Below are 10762 nucleotides of genomic sequence, written 5' to 3'. Positions count from 1 at the left end.
GCACTGGCTGGACACATTCTCTGAGAGTTCTACAGGTGGGTTCCATTGCCGAGAGAGCCCAAATCAGACATTCTGGGGACTCTGATAAAGGACAACCCAACTCATCCGAGTTACCTTGGTGGGATGAAATATATTCCTGCAAGAACCCTGGTGTTAGTACCTGTATTTCCAGAGATATCCAGGACTGATTGTCAGTTACACTAAGGCTACCAGTCTGGCAGTATAAAGGGACTTTAATATGAGCACATATATAAGTTCCATCTACTTTAAGATCCCTTTGCTCAGTCAGTGCGGTGCTGAGTATAAATGACAACCAGGCCCATCTATGGGGCAAAACACATTATAATATGGTTTATTATGTATTACTTATGTGGATGGAAAATGTTATAAACATTTCAGGGAGCCATGCTTTAGCCTACATTTCTGCCATGGTTAAAACATGGCTCTCTACTATGTTTTTCCCATATTGTGGGTATTTTTTTGTCCATGCAGCCAAGGATAAATAGTATTATAACATGGGTTGTCCACCAACATGTTTAAATATGCTTATTTACACATGACACAACTCAGTAATGATTGTTTCAGTTGGGGGGTTTTGTTTTTTGGAAAAATATAACTAGAGAAGCCTGGTGTTCAATGTTTACAAGCAAACAGACGCTAATTTGCCCCTCCTCTCTGGGGCTGCAACCTCAACAAGTGAGCTGTAGCTCACGAAAGCTTATGCTCTAATAAATTGGTTAGTCTCTAAGGTGCCACAAGTCCTCCTTTTCTTTTTGCGAATACAGACTAACACGGCTGTTACTCTGAAACCTTTCTAATAAGAAGCGCTCACGTGCAAGAAAGGGCTTTGGAGGGAAGGGCCCCAAACGGAGAAGCAGGGTGTTTGCCTCTTTGTATCCGAGCGACAACCTGGGACAGAAATAGGCTGCACGTTCCTTTGCTCTTCTGTTTCCTCTCTAGTACTTTTCCTCTGTGCTGGAAACCGCACAAGCCGCAGGCTTGTCACCAGCAGGCTGTCAGATCACTAAGGGACTGTGCGCGGGCTGCAGCTCTGCCGCAGCTGGGGATGGCTGGTTCCTGCCGCCTCCTTCAGGACTCGGCTGTTGAAGTGATTGTGGGCGGACTGGAGGGCGGTGGGGCGGGGACCAGAGGGTTGGAGCCGGGGTGCGCTGGCCGGCTGCGGACTGTAGGGGTCGCTGCCCGGCGGCTCTTCCCCTCGGGTGAATAGCGGAGCTGGCAGGAGAGAAAGGAAACGGGGTGGGAGTGGGGGAGGAGAGCGCCGAGTAAGCGCACAGAGCAGCCTGGGCAGGAGGGAGGGTGCACCCAGGTGAAGGGCCGGCCCTCTCCGCACAGAGAGAGCAAATCAGAGCGCGGGAGGGAGCGGATAAGACAGCGGCGGCCAGGCATCAGGAAGGGCTGAAGTTGCACGGAGCAGCCTGCGCGCCCGAAGTTTAGGAGGCTGCGGCGGGACGCGGGACTAGACACAAGCCCAGCCCGAGCGTGCCGGGGAGCGGGGCCAGGCAGGCTCCCGCTGCAGGAGGGGGCAGGGCCGCTGTGGGGTAGCAGCTCCCCGGGCTGTGTACCGGCACCGCGCGCCCCCGTAGGCTCGCGCGGCGTGTGTGGGAGCCGTCTCCAGGATGTACCATGAGGAGCTGCAGAGACCCCGCTACGGCTGTAAGTGCCTGCACGCCGCTCCCAGCTGCGGCCGCCGGGTTATGCGGGGGGCTGCGGTGACCCCGGGGTGCGGGGTGGGGGCTGGGGCCGGAATGTGGAGGCTGGGGTTTAATAGCCGCCCCGGAGCTGAGGCAGCAGCTCCAAGCCCAGCGAGGGGAGTCAGGTGAGGGGCGGCCCCCTGCAGTGCCCCAGAGACGGACACGTGTGAGGGGAAAGCGCAGCTCCCTGCGCGTGACGGGGCAGGGCTGGGCTCGCTGCTTGGCTGCCGCCGAGGTACGCACCTGCTGGGGGAGGCGAGTTACCTGCATGTCGGAAATAGCCCCCCCCCCCTCCCCCGACCGCGGCTGTAGCAGCGGGGTGAGTCCGCCCTGTGGGTCAGGGAGTCCCGGGCGGATTGCACAGGTGTCAGCCTCTCGCCCGGCCCCAGCCAGCTGCCGTGCGCTCTGCTCTCGCTGCAGCCGCGGCCGGGGCAGGCAGCGAGCGCAGCCCAGCGCCATGCCCCCGTGCGCTCTGGTTTCGGTGGCATGCCGGAGCTGCCCGGCGCTGGGCAGGAGCTCTCTGACAATGAGTGACTGGTGGGATTACAGAGTGAAGCACGTGGCCCCGGGCAGGGGTTCAGAGTCCTTCCTTCGCGTGAGCCAGGAAGTGGCTCGCAAGGGGGAAGAGCAGAGCACCTTTCAGACTGACGGAGCGGCCGAGGGAGGAAACAGCAGGGCGAGAGTTAACGACGAGTAAAGAGGGCAAATCTGCAGGCGCTTAGACCTGCTGCTAGGGCTGTGGTCACATGTGCGTGAGGCGTGGTGTTGGCACTGGGGGAAAAGTGATCTGGAAGGGCCATAGAGTGAGTGGGGAACTGCTGAAGGGACCTGGAATCTAGTCAGATAAAAAGCACAAAGTTAAAACCAGTTTTGATACTGTCCCTGCATTATCCTGCCAACTTTCCTGGGTTTACACTACATTTTCCGGTAACTTTTTTTTGGGGGGGGGGGCGGGGAAGAAGTTCTTCACACCACCACATGTGGGTGGGGAGAGTTGACCATGCACAAAGAGGGTGGGGAGAACTGACTATGCACAAAGTAAACAAACTGGGCAATTTCAGATACATGTCTTCTCACCTTTGTTTCAGTAATCTTAGGTGTTCTAGCAATGGTAGGTAAAATAATTACATAGACGTCTCTGAATTTCTTTTATGTGATCATTGGCCCTATAATTGAAAGTACTACTGTTCTGCTTGTATTGATGTGCTAGATATCACTCAAATACGAGAGTGCTAGAATTACCTTGGTTTTATACATCTGTCTTCTCTAACAATCAGAGATTTCTCCTTTTCATTGAAGAGTGATAATATAAAAACCACGGAACCTCTTAAGGTTAGTTTCGTAGTCCAGTTTCACCGTATGAAGTGGTGGCACTAGTGCTATCCCCTTTCCAGAATTAAATAATAAATGCAAAAAAAAAAAAACAACAACTTCAAACTTCTGAATTTTATTAATTTTGTTTTGTTTCAGTTGCCACACACAGAATCAGCTCAGTTTGGCTGGCTTGCTTTTCTGCTCTTTAAGAGCTGGATGGTTAGTGTTAATATTTAAGAAAAGAAAATAATGCTAAAGGATAGATTTTCATTTGTCTGTATTTAGCAGTTTAATATTAAAGTGTGGGCTTTAAAAAATATAGCACGGCAGCATTAACCATAAACTGGAAGAATTACAGTTCTGTATGGGTAGTATTTTGTAATTAACTATTACATGTTTTGAACGCTTTATAATACAGTTGCTTTTGAAATTTTCTGATTTGAAGGCTAGTGTTGGCCACAGGAAGAGTGTCATGTAGCCTGCAAAGATTTTTTTTTTTTTTTTAAGGGTTGCATTAAAGTTAGGCTCCCAATTGAATACTTTAATGTACATAATGGTACATTCTGGTGTTCATAATGGTTCTGATCTTTGTTTCAAAGGGAACTGCTGGTGTTTCAGAATTTTTGGAAATCAGATCACTTATTTACTGCCTAAATAAGTATTTGGGAGGGTAACTTTAAGACAACCATTTCCAAAAAAAACTTTGGAATAATATCACTCTTCTGCATTCAGATTTTGTATTCTGTTCTATTCTCTTCCCTGCCTTCTGAGTCAATATCATTATTTTCTTTTGCATCTTTTCAGAAATCTTTCATAGTATTTCAGACAAATACATGCTAATGTGCAAATAATTTGCACAACTCAAAACACTAAGCAGACCTAGCTTTATGGTCTGATACAGCTTTCCAGATTTTAGCATGGCAGCTCTGATCTGTTCTGTGGTCTGCAATATCTTAACTGCACAAGGACATGAAAAACTTATCAGTCTCTGGCTAGAGGTCTTTTGACGTCTGTGTCTAATATAAAAAGATGGGGTGGGGTGATGACCTTCTGCCAAAGATGTAATTTGGCAGTGTCCTACTGAGAGCTGAGCCAGCTAAGCCGTCATGATTTCTACCTGGGAGCTGTCATTGGATCGTTTTTGAGAGCTTCATCTTTCTCTTGCATTAGCCTCTAGTTAATAGGTGTCTGGTAAACATTTTAAGCCTTTTTCACTGTTGCTGATATTGATGTGTTTTGGAGTGATTGCCAGTGGTGGGGGCAAGCCTGGGACTTGGGCACATAAGTTGAATTCTCTTCTCTGCCACAGGCTTCCTATGTGTGACCTTGGACAAGTTGTTTATCCTTTGTCTCAGTTTCCCATCTGTAAAATGGGAATGAGTACCTCTGAGGGGTGTGCAGATAAATTAAAGATTGTGAGGTGCTCAGTCACTGTGGCAATGGGGGAGGGGACATATAAGTACCTTGGCTATAGATAAGAAATGAAGCTAGTCCTACTTCCTTCTGTAAATTAACTTTCCTGGGACAGCTAAGCACCATATACTGGGCAATGGATATATTTACTCTGATGGGGAGGCAGTTCACTGCTTTGCTTACTGCTTTCTTCCACTCACGTGGGTAACTTGCTTTAACTCTCCCAGGGGACTATAGTGGCTGTGCAAAAGTGGAAAAATAAGAGTGTTATAGTGACAGGCTTCCAAGCCCTGCTTACCTTGTCTCCTTCCTGGCCAGTATTTCCTACTTCTTTTGGGTTTTCTGGCCCCTTATAGCTCTTCCCACACCCAGTGCAAGGGGGTGTTGTGGCTGCTTTATGGAGCTGCAGCTTCCTCTCCCAGGGGATTTTCACCACTGGGTACAGTCAGGATAGACCCTTAAGAGAATCTGTCCTATTTATAATCTTTAAGAATGTGAGTGAAGGCTAATGATGGTGAAAGGTACCAGACTGATATCTATGGTAGACTACCTGTTAGACGGCTAGAGAAAGTAGGTATTGCAGACAAACTGAGCAAGCCCTTTGAAGTCAACAGGAGTTATGGATGTTCAACACATTTGAAAATGACGCAATTTATTAAATAACTTATGTTAGTACAATTTTACTGATGTTTTCATATATCATTGTGAACTAACATTGCACCTTTCAAAAGCATACTTATTTGTAACATATGCGAATATAGGTATAGGACTATGTGTTGTTGTTTTTAGCTATAGCTATTACATCAAAAAGCAGAGAACCAAAATTTTCAACTTTAGAGCTGATTTGTCTGTGGAAGGGAGGGGGGAGAGTAACTTTAAAAAGAACCCACTAATCAGAAAACCTGGTCTGGCCTTAGCAGAACTTGGATACCTCCATTGTAACACATGGGCTGCCTATATATAAATAAATAATACACACAATGCTGATGAGTCTCTGCCCAGCACTGTTGACTGCAGTAAAAACAAATCTGACACATCTGCACAGGCCCACTGACAGCTTTTCCGGGCCCTAGGGCTGTGCAGGGCCCAGGGCGGAAGTGACAAATCCGTCACTTCCGGGACCGACCGGTCACTTCTGGCACTGACCGCGCTGGCCTATCGCAATGGTGCACGGGGCCTCCCAAAGCACCAGTCCTGGAGCAGTTGCCACCCCACGTGCGCCTAGAAGCCCTGCAGCCTGCCTGGGTGTTTTAAAAGGGCCCAGGGCTCCTGGCTGCTGCTTCAATGGTGGGGGGTCAGGGGCCCCTGGGCCCTTTTAAATTGCTTGGGTCCCTGGGCAATTGCCCCCTTTGCAGCCCCTCTTCTTCCCCCCCCATCAGTGGACCCGCAGTTGAGACTGCGACAGAGGCTAGAGTTAAATTATATAATTTATTAGGCAAGCAAATCACCAAGACTTTTCTTTCTGCTAGTGACATTTTGGTGCTTTAAGCATTTGGCCTAATTATGTCTGCATTAGCACTTTTGCTGGTAAAACTTGTCACTCAGGGGTATGAAGAAAGCTCCCCCTCCCCTCCTGATATAAATTACACTGATGGAAGCACTCTGGTGTGGACAGCACTTTGTCAGTGGGAGATGCTCTCCCGCCAGTATAGCTATTGCCACTCGTTGGGGGATGGTTTAATTATGCTGATGGAAGAGCTCTCTCCTGTCAGCATAGAGCAGCTACACAGGAGACCTTACAGCAGTGCAGCTGCATCGGTACAGTGGTGCCAGTGTAAGGTCTCTAGTGTAGACATAACCTTAGACTTTTGACTTCAGGTTTTTGGCAGAGGTGGTAATCTTACATTTTGCTGCTTTCAACAGATTGCTTTCAACAGGCTCAGTTTTAATGGAGACGAGAGTTCTCTTGTCTCATATATGTGGGCGGCAGGTGAATGAGCTGTTGGGGGAGGCTAGCCCCTGGCCCTTCCTCCTCTGCCTGAGGCCCTGCTCCTCCCTCTCCCCCGCTTGTGGCAGAGCATCCCCAATGCAGCTGCTGGCCACCCCGGCCCGCCCCCAGGCCTTGCGAGCACTGGCCCCAGCCTTCCTGCCCCAGCCTCTGGGCTATGGAAGAGCAGGAAGGGAGCAGGCAGGAGGGTGTGGGGGCGGAGTGTAAGTGGCGCCACACCAGGCTGTTTGGGGAGGCTCAGCCTCCCCTGGCCTATGATACCTGTGCCCACGCTTGTATGGAGTTGAGAATAGATGGATCTCTTCCTGCATATTGTTAGTAAGGCAGTTCCACAACTAAAAGAGAGACTTGTAAAAATACAGGTAGTCTATTGCAGCCTGACTGATATTGTGAGGGGGAATCCTGCCCTGGAACATTTGAGTGCTAATGAATTTCTTGCTAGTACTGTAAAAAGAAAAGGAGTACTTGTGGCACCTTAGAGACTAACCAATTTATTTGAGCATAAGCTTTCGTGAGCTACAGCTCACTTCATCGGATGCATACTGTGGAAACTGCAGAAGACATTATATACACAGAGACCATGAAACAATACCTCCTCCCACCCCACTCTCCTGCTGGAAATAGCTTATCTAAAGTGATCACTCTCCTTACAGTGTGTATGATAATCAAGTTGGGCCATTTCCAGCACAAATCCAGGTTTGGATTGGCCCAACTTGATTATCATACACATTGTAAGGAGAGTGATCACTTTAGATAAGCTATTTCCAGCAGGAGAGTGGGGTGGGAGGAGGTATTGTTTCATGGTCTCTGTGTATATAATGTCTTCTGCAGTTTCCACAGTATGCATCCGATGAAGTGAGCTGTAGCTCACAAAAGCTTATGCTCAAATAAATTGGTTAGTCTCTAAGGTGCCACAAGTACTCCTTTTCTTTTTGCGAATACAGACTAACACGGCTGTTACTCTAACTTGCTAGTACTGTGAAATCTCAGGTTGTTTTGAGAGAGTAAGTTATGTCTCTAGCGTGTTTTAAATAACTAGTTTTATTTTACAATTCATTCTGCAATGCCAATAACTTGGTCTGCACTGATATAAGGGAATCTTCTCTAGATGTGTTGGCGGGGGGGTGTGTGTGTGTAAAAACACCCTGTGATCAATGACTTCAACTCTGCATGCTACCAGCAGTTTAAAAAGAAATAGGAAAGACTTCCATTGCCATTTCATTGGCTTCCATAAGACAATCATGAAGCTTCTAATCCATAAACTAATTTGAGTGGATATGTTAAGTATGCACACAATGTTTCTATCTCTGTAAAGCATCGTCCATAAACTACATTATAACAGCCTCATGGCAACTGCATGTACAGTAACTGTTTTCAGTATAAATATTTCTGCCATTTAACTTTTTTCTAAATCTCAAACAGATGTAATCTGTAGTGAAGAATGGCAGTAAACTGTCAGTTCACAAAATTATGCAGGATCAACTCCTAAGATTTAAACTCCCTTTTTTTCCTTTAAAAAAAAAAAAAAAAAAAGAGGTGGTTACAGTAAAAATGCTGATTACTCGTGACACAACTGTGAATGGAGGCTATAATTTTGGATGTGTTGAACTTGTCTTTCATATTAAATGAAGTCGTGATGAAGACCGCCAAACTGGTAAATTATGCAGCTGTTTGTCTTTGAAAAACCTTCTTCTGAAATCTCGATCTTGACAGAACATATGTACAGAAAATAATGATATCCAGGTTTTATAAAAGAGGTTGCTACTAACAAGTTCCCACTTCAATTGTGGGTTGTAAGATTTTAAAATACTGTAACATGTTTTATGTAATTATAGCGAAATCATAAAGTTCTAAAAGCCACTAGCTTAACTCTTTGCACCTTGCAGAAATCTGCCATTTCTCAGTTTTAATTTCAGAACCTATAATCTTGTCTGCATATAGTTCTTGTGGTGGATGTTGGGGGACAAACAGCTGTTTCTCAAGTGCAACTAGTAAAATAAATTCTTCGTAAAATTTCTAAAGGGTCTACTGTGTGAAAAGAGATGGGTAAATACACTCCTTCAAAAATATTCTGTTAACTGTATCCTACATGTGTATGCTTTATGGGTGTATGCTTTGCCTCGTGCTTGTGATGATTGTGGATTTGTGCAAACACTTTTCTGCAAGGCCATTTTTATTAATGGATGCAATTTGGCAACCAAATACAATGTTTCTCAACCAGTCTTTTGTACATTGTTAATCATTAACTGTTGAACAAGGACTTGAAAAGTTAAATGCTTTGTTTAATCAAGTACACACAATCTGTGTTTAGTTGTAGGAGCTCTTAGCTGCATTTTATTCTGTACAAAATGGGCTTGTTTCCCTGAAATCTTATGTGCATGGAAGATTGAATAGTTACAGCATATCTAAATGGTACTTGGAATGTGATTGAAACAGGAAGTGCTGATATTGCACTGGAAACATTACTTCAGTTATGCAGTACTCATTTTTGCTGTACAAATGAGTTATGCAAATCTGTGTGTCATTTCCTGTTCTGTGCCATACACACTGGATTTTTTCTAGGTATCACAGTGGTGTGTGCAATATAAATAACTACAGTGCATCCCAATATTTGAGTTATGCATTTGATGACTTAAATTGGCTCTGATAGGCTGGATTTATTGTAGTGCTCTTAAATTTGTTGGCAAGGGATTTAAAAAATTGGTTATTCAGTCTTGAGTGATAGGCAGATCTTGAGGGGTCATGTTTCATTTGAATTATAAGCAAGTGGAATTCTCAAATATGTGGCTGGGTCTTTGCAGGGCTTGATTAGTTTTCTGTGGGTATGTCTACACTGGCACAGTTACAGTGCTGCTCAGAGTACTGAAGGGAAACTAGTGTTGTGTGCTCACATGGTCAGCTGCCAGCACAATAGCGTGTTCACGCCTGCAGCGGTATTTAGAGTAGTGCACTCTGGGCAGCTGTCCCACAAAGCACCTTTTTCCTCTTCTGCTAAGACTTGTGGGAAGGTGTAGGGGGTCGTGGGACACTCTGGGTCCTGTCCCAATGCCCTGTGAGGCATTGGTTTGCATCCCAGCAATCCCTGTATTTCCGTTCGCATTCGGTGCCATCTTTCAACCATTTGTATACTTTGCGCTCTGCCTCTTCAGTCTGCAGGAATGGATCCCAAACTGCTGCTCGCTCTGACTAACACGTCTGTCAAGGTTCCTTCCCCACTCTGAACTCTAGGGCACAGCTGTGGGGACCTGCATGAAAGACCCCCCTAAGCTTATTCTTACCAGCTTAGGTTAAAAACTTGCTCAAGGTACAAACTTTGCCTTGTTCTTGAACCCTATGCTGCCACTACCAAGTGTGTTAAAGAACAGGGAAAGAGCCCACTTGGAGATGTCTTCTCCCAAAATATCCCCCCAAGTCCTATACCCCCTTTCCTGGGGAAGGCTTGATTAAAAATCCTCACCAATTTGCATAGGTGAACACAGACCCAAACTTTTGGATCTTAAGAACAATGAAAAATCAATCGGGTTCTTAAAAGAATTTTAATTAAAGAAAAGGTAAAAGAATCACCTCTGTAAAATCAGGATGGTAAATACCTTACAGGGTAATCAAATTCAAAACATAGAGAATCCCTCTAGGCAAAACCTTAAGTTACAAAGACACAAAAACAGGAATATACATTCCATTCAGCACAGCTATTTTACCAGCCATTGAACAAAAGGAAATCTAATGCATTTCTAGCTAGATTACTTACTAACTTTTTACAGGAGTTTTGAGCTGCATTACTTTTGCTGGGAACAGATCAGGATCAGACAGACCCTTTGTTCCCCACCCCCATCCAGCTTTGAAAGTATCTTGTCTCCTCATTGGTCATTTTGGTCAGGTCCCAGCAAGGTTATCTTAGCTTCTTAACCCTTTACAGGTGAAAGGGTTTTGCCTCTGGCCAGGGGGAATTTTATAGCACTGTATACAGAAGGGTGAGTACCCTTCCCTTTATATTTATGACAACATCATAAGTGGCAGTGGAGTTATTCCTTAAACTACAAGCAAGAGGAGTGTGACATTGATCTCACCACATGTAGAAGCTACGACATGAGATGCTGATCACAGTGGAATGCTGCTTTTGGGCTTGGGAAACAAGCACTGAGTGGTAGGATCACTGGGATGATGAGCAGTGGCTGCAGAACTTTGAGGAAAGCTGTATTCATAGGACTATGTGATTAACTTGCCCAGCCCTGTGACACACAGACGTGAGAATGAGAGCTGCCCTATTGCTGGAGAAGCATATGGTGATTGCACTGTGGAAGCTGGCTACTCCAGGCTGCTACTGGTTGGTCGCTAACCAGTTCAGAATAGGAAAGTCAACCACTGGACTTGTGTT

At 45.8% G+C, this 10762-nt stretch overlaps 1 protein-coding gene across 3 annotated transcripts in view; it reads left to right on the top strand.

Annotated features, from left to right (window-relative positions):
* The first annotated feature begins 1298 nt into the window (after positions 1 to 1298).
* Positions 1299 to 10762, top strand: part of IQGAP2 (IQ motif containing GTPase activating protein 2) — a 229770-nt gene continuing 220306 nt past the window's right edge. Inside the window, exon 1 of one of the 3 annotated variants that reach the window (XM_073344187.2) lies at positions 1299 to 1674. In XM_073344187.2, coding sequence (XP_073200288.1) covers positions 1638 to 1674 — 37 coding nt within the window. In that variant the 5' untranslated portion in view covers positions 1299 to 1637. Of the gene's footprint in view, positions 1675 to 2015; positions 2032 to 2807; positions 2824 to 10762 lie in introns of those variants that run through there. The other 2 variants (XM_073344188.1, XM_073344186.1) reach the window with 2 other exon arrangements.

The sequence above is a fragment of the Lepidochelys kempii genome, chromosome 5 (assembly GCF_965140285.1).
Source record: "Lepidochelys kempii isolate rLepKem1 chromosome 5, rLepKem1.hap1, whole genome shotgun sequence".
Classification (NCBI taxonomy): Eukaryota; Metazoa; Chordata; order Testudines; family Cheloniidae; genus Lepidochelys; species Lepidochelys kempii.
The sequence above is the reverse complement of the archived record's forward strand: the minus strand, read 5'-3'. Positions and strand labels throughout refer to the sequence as shown.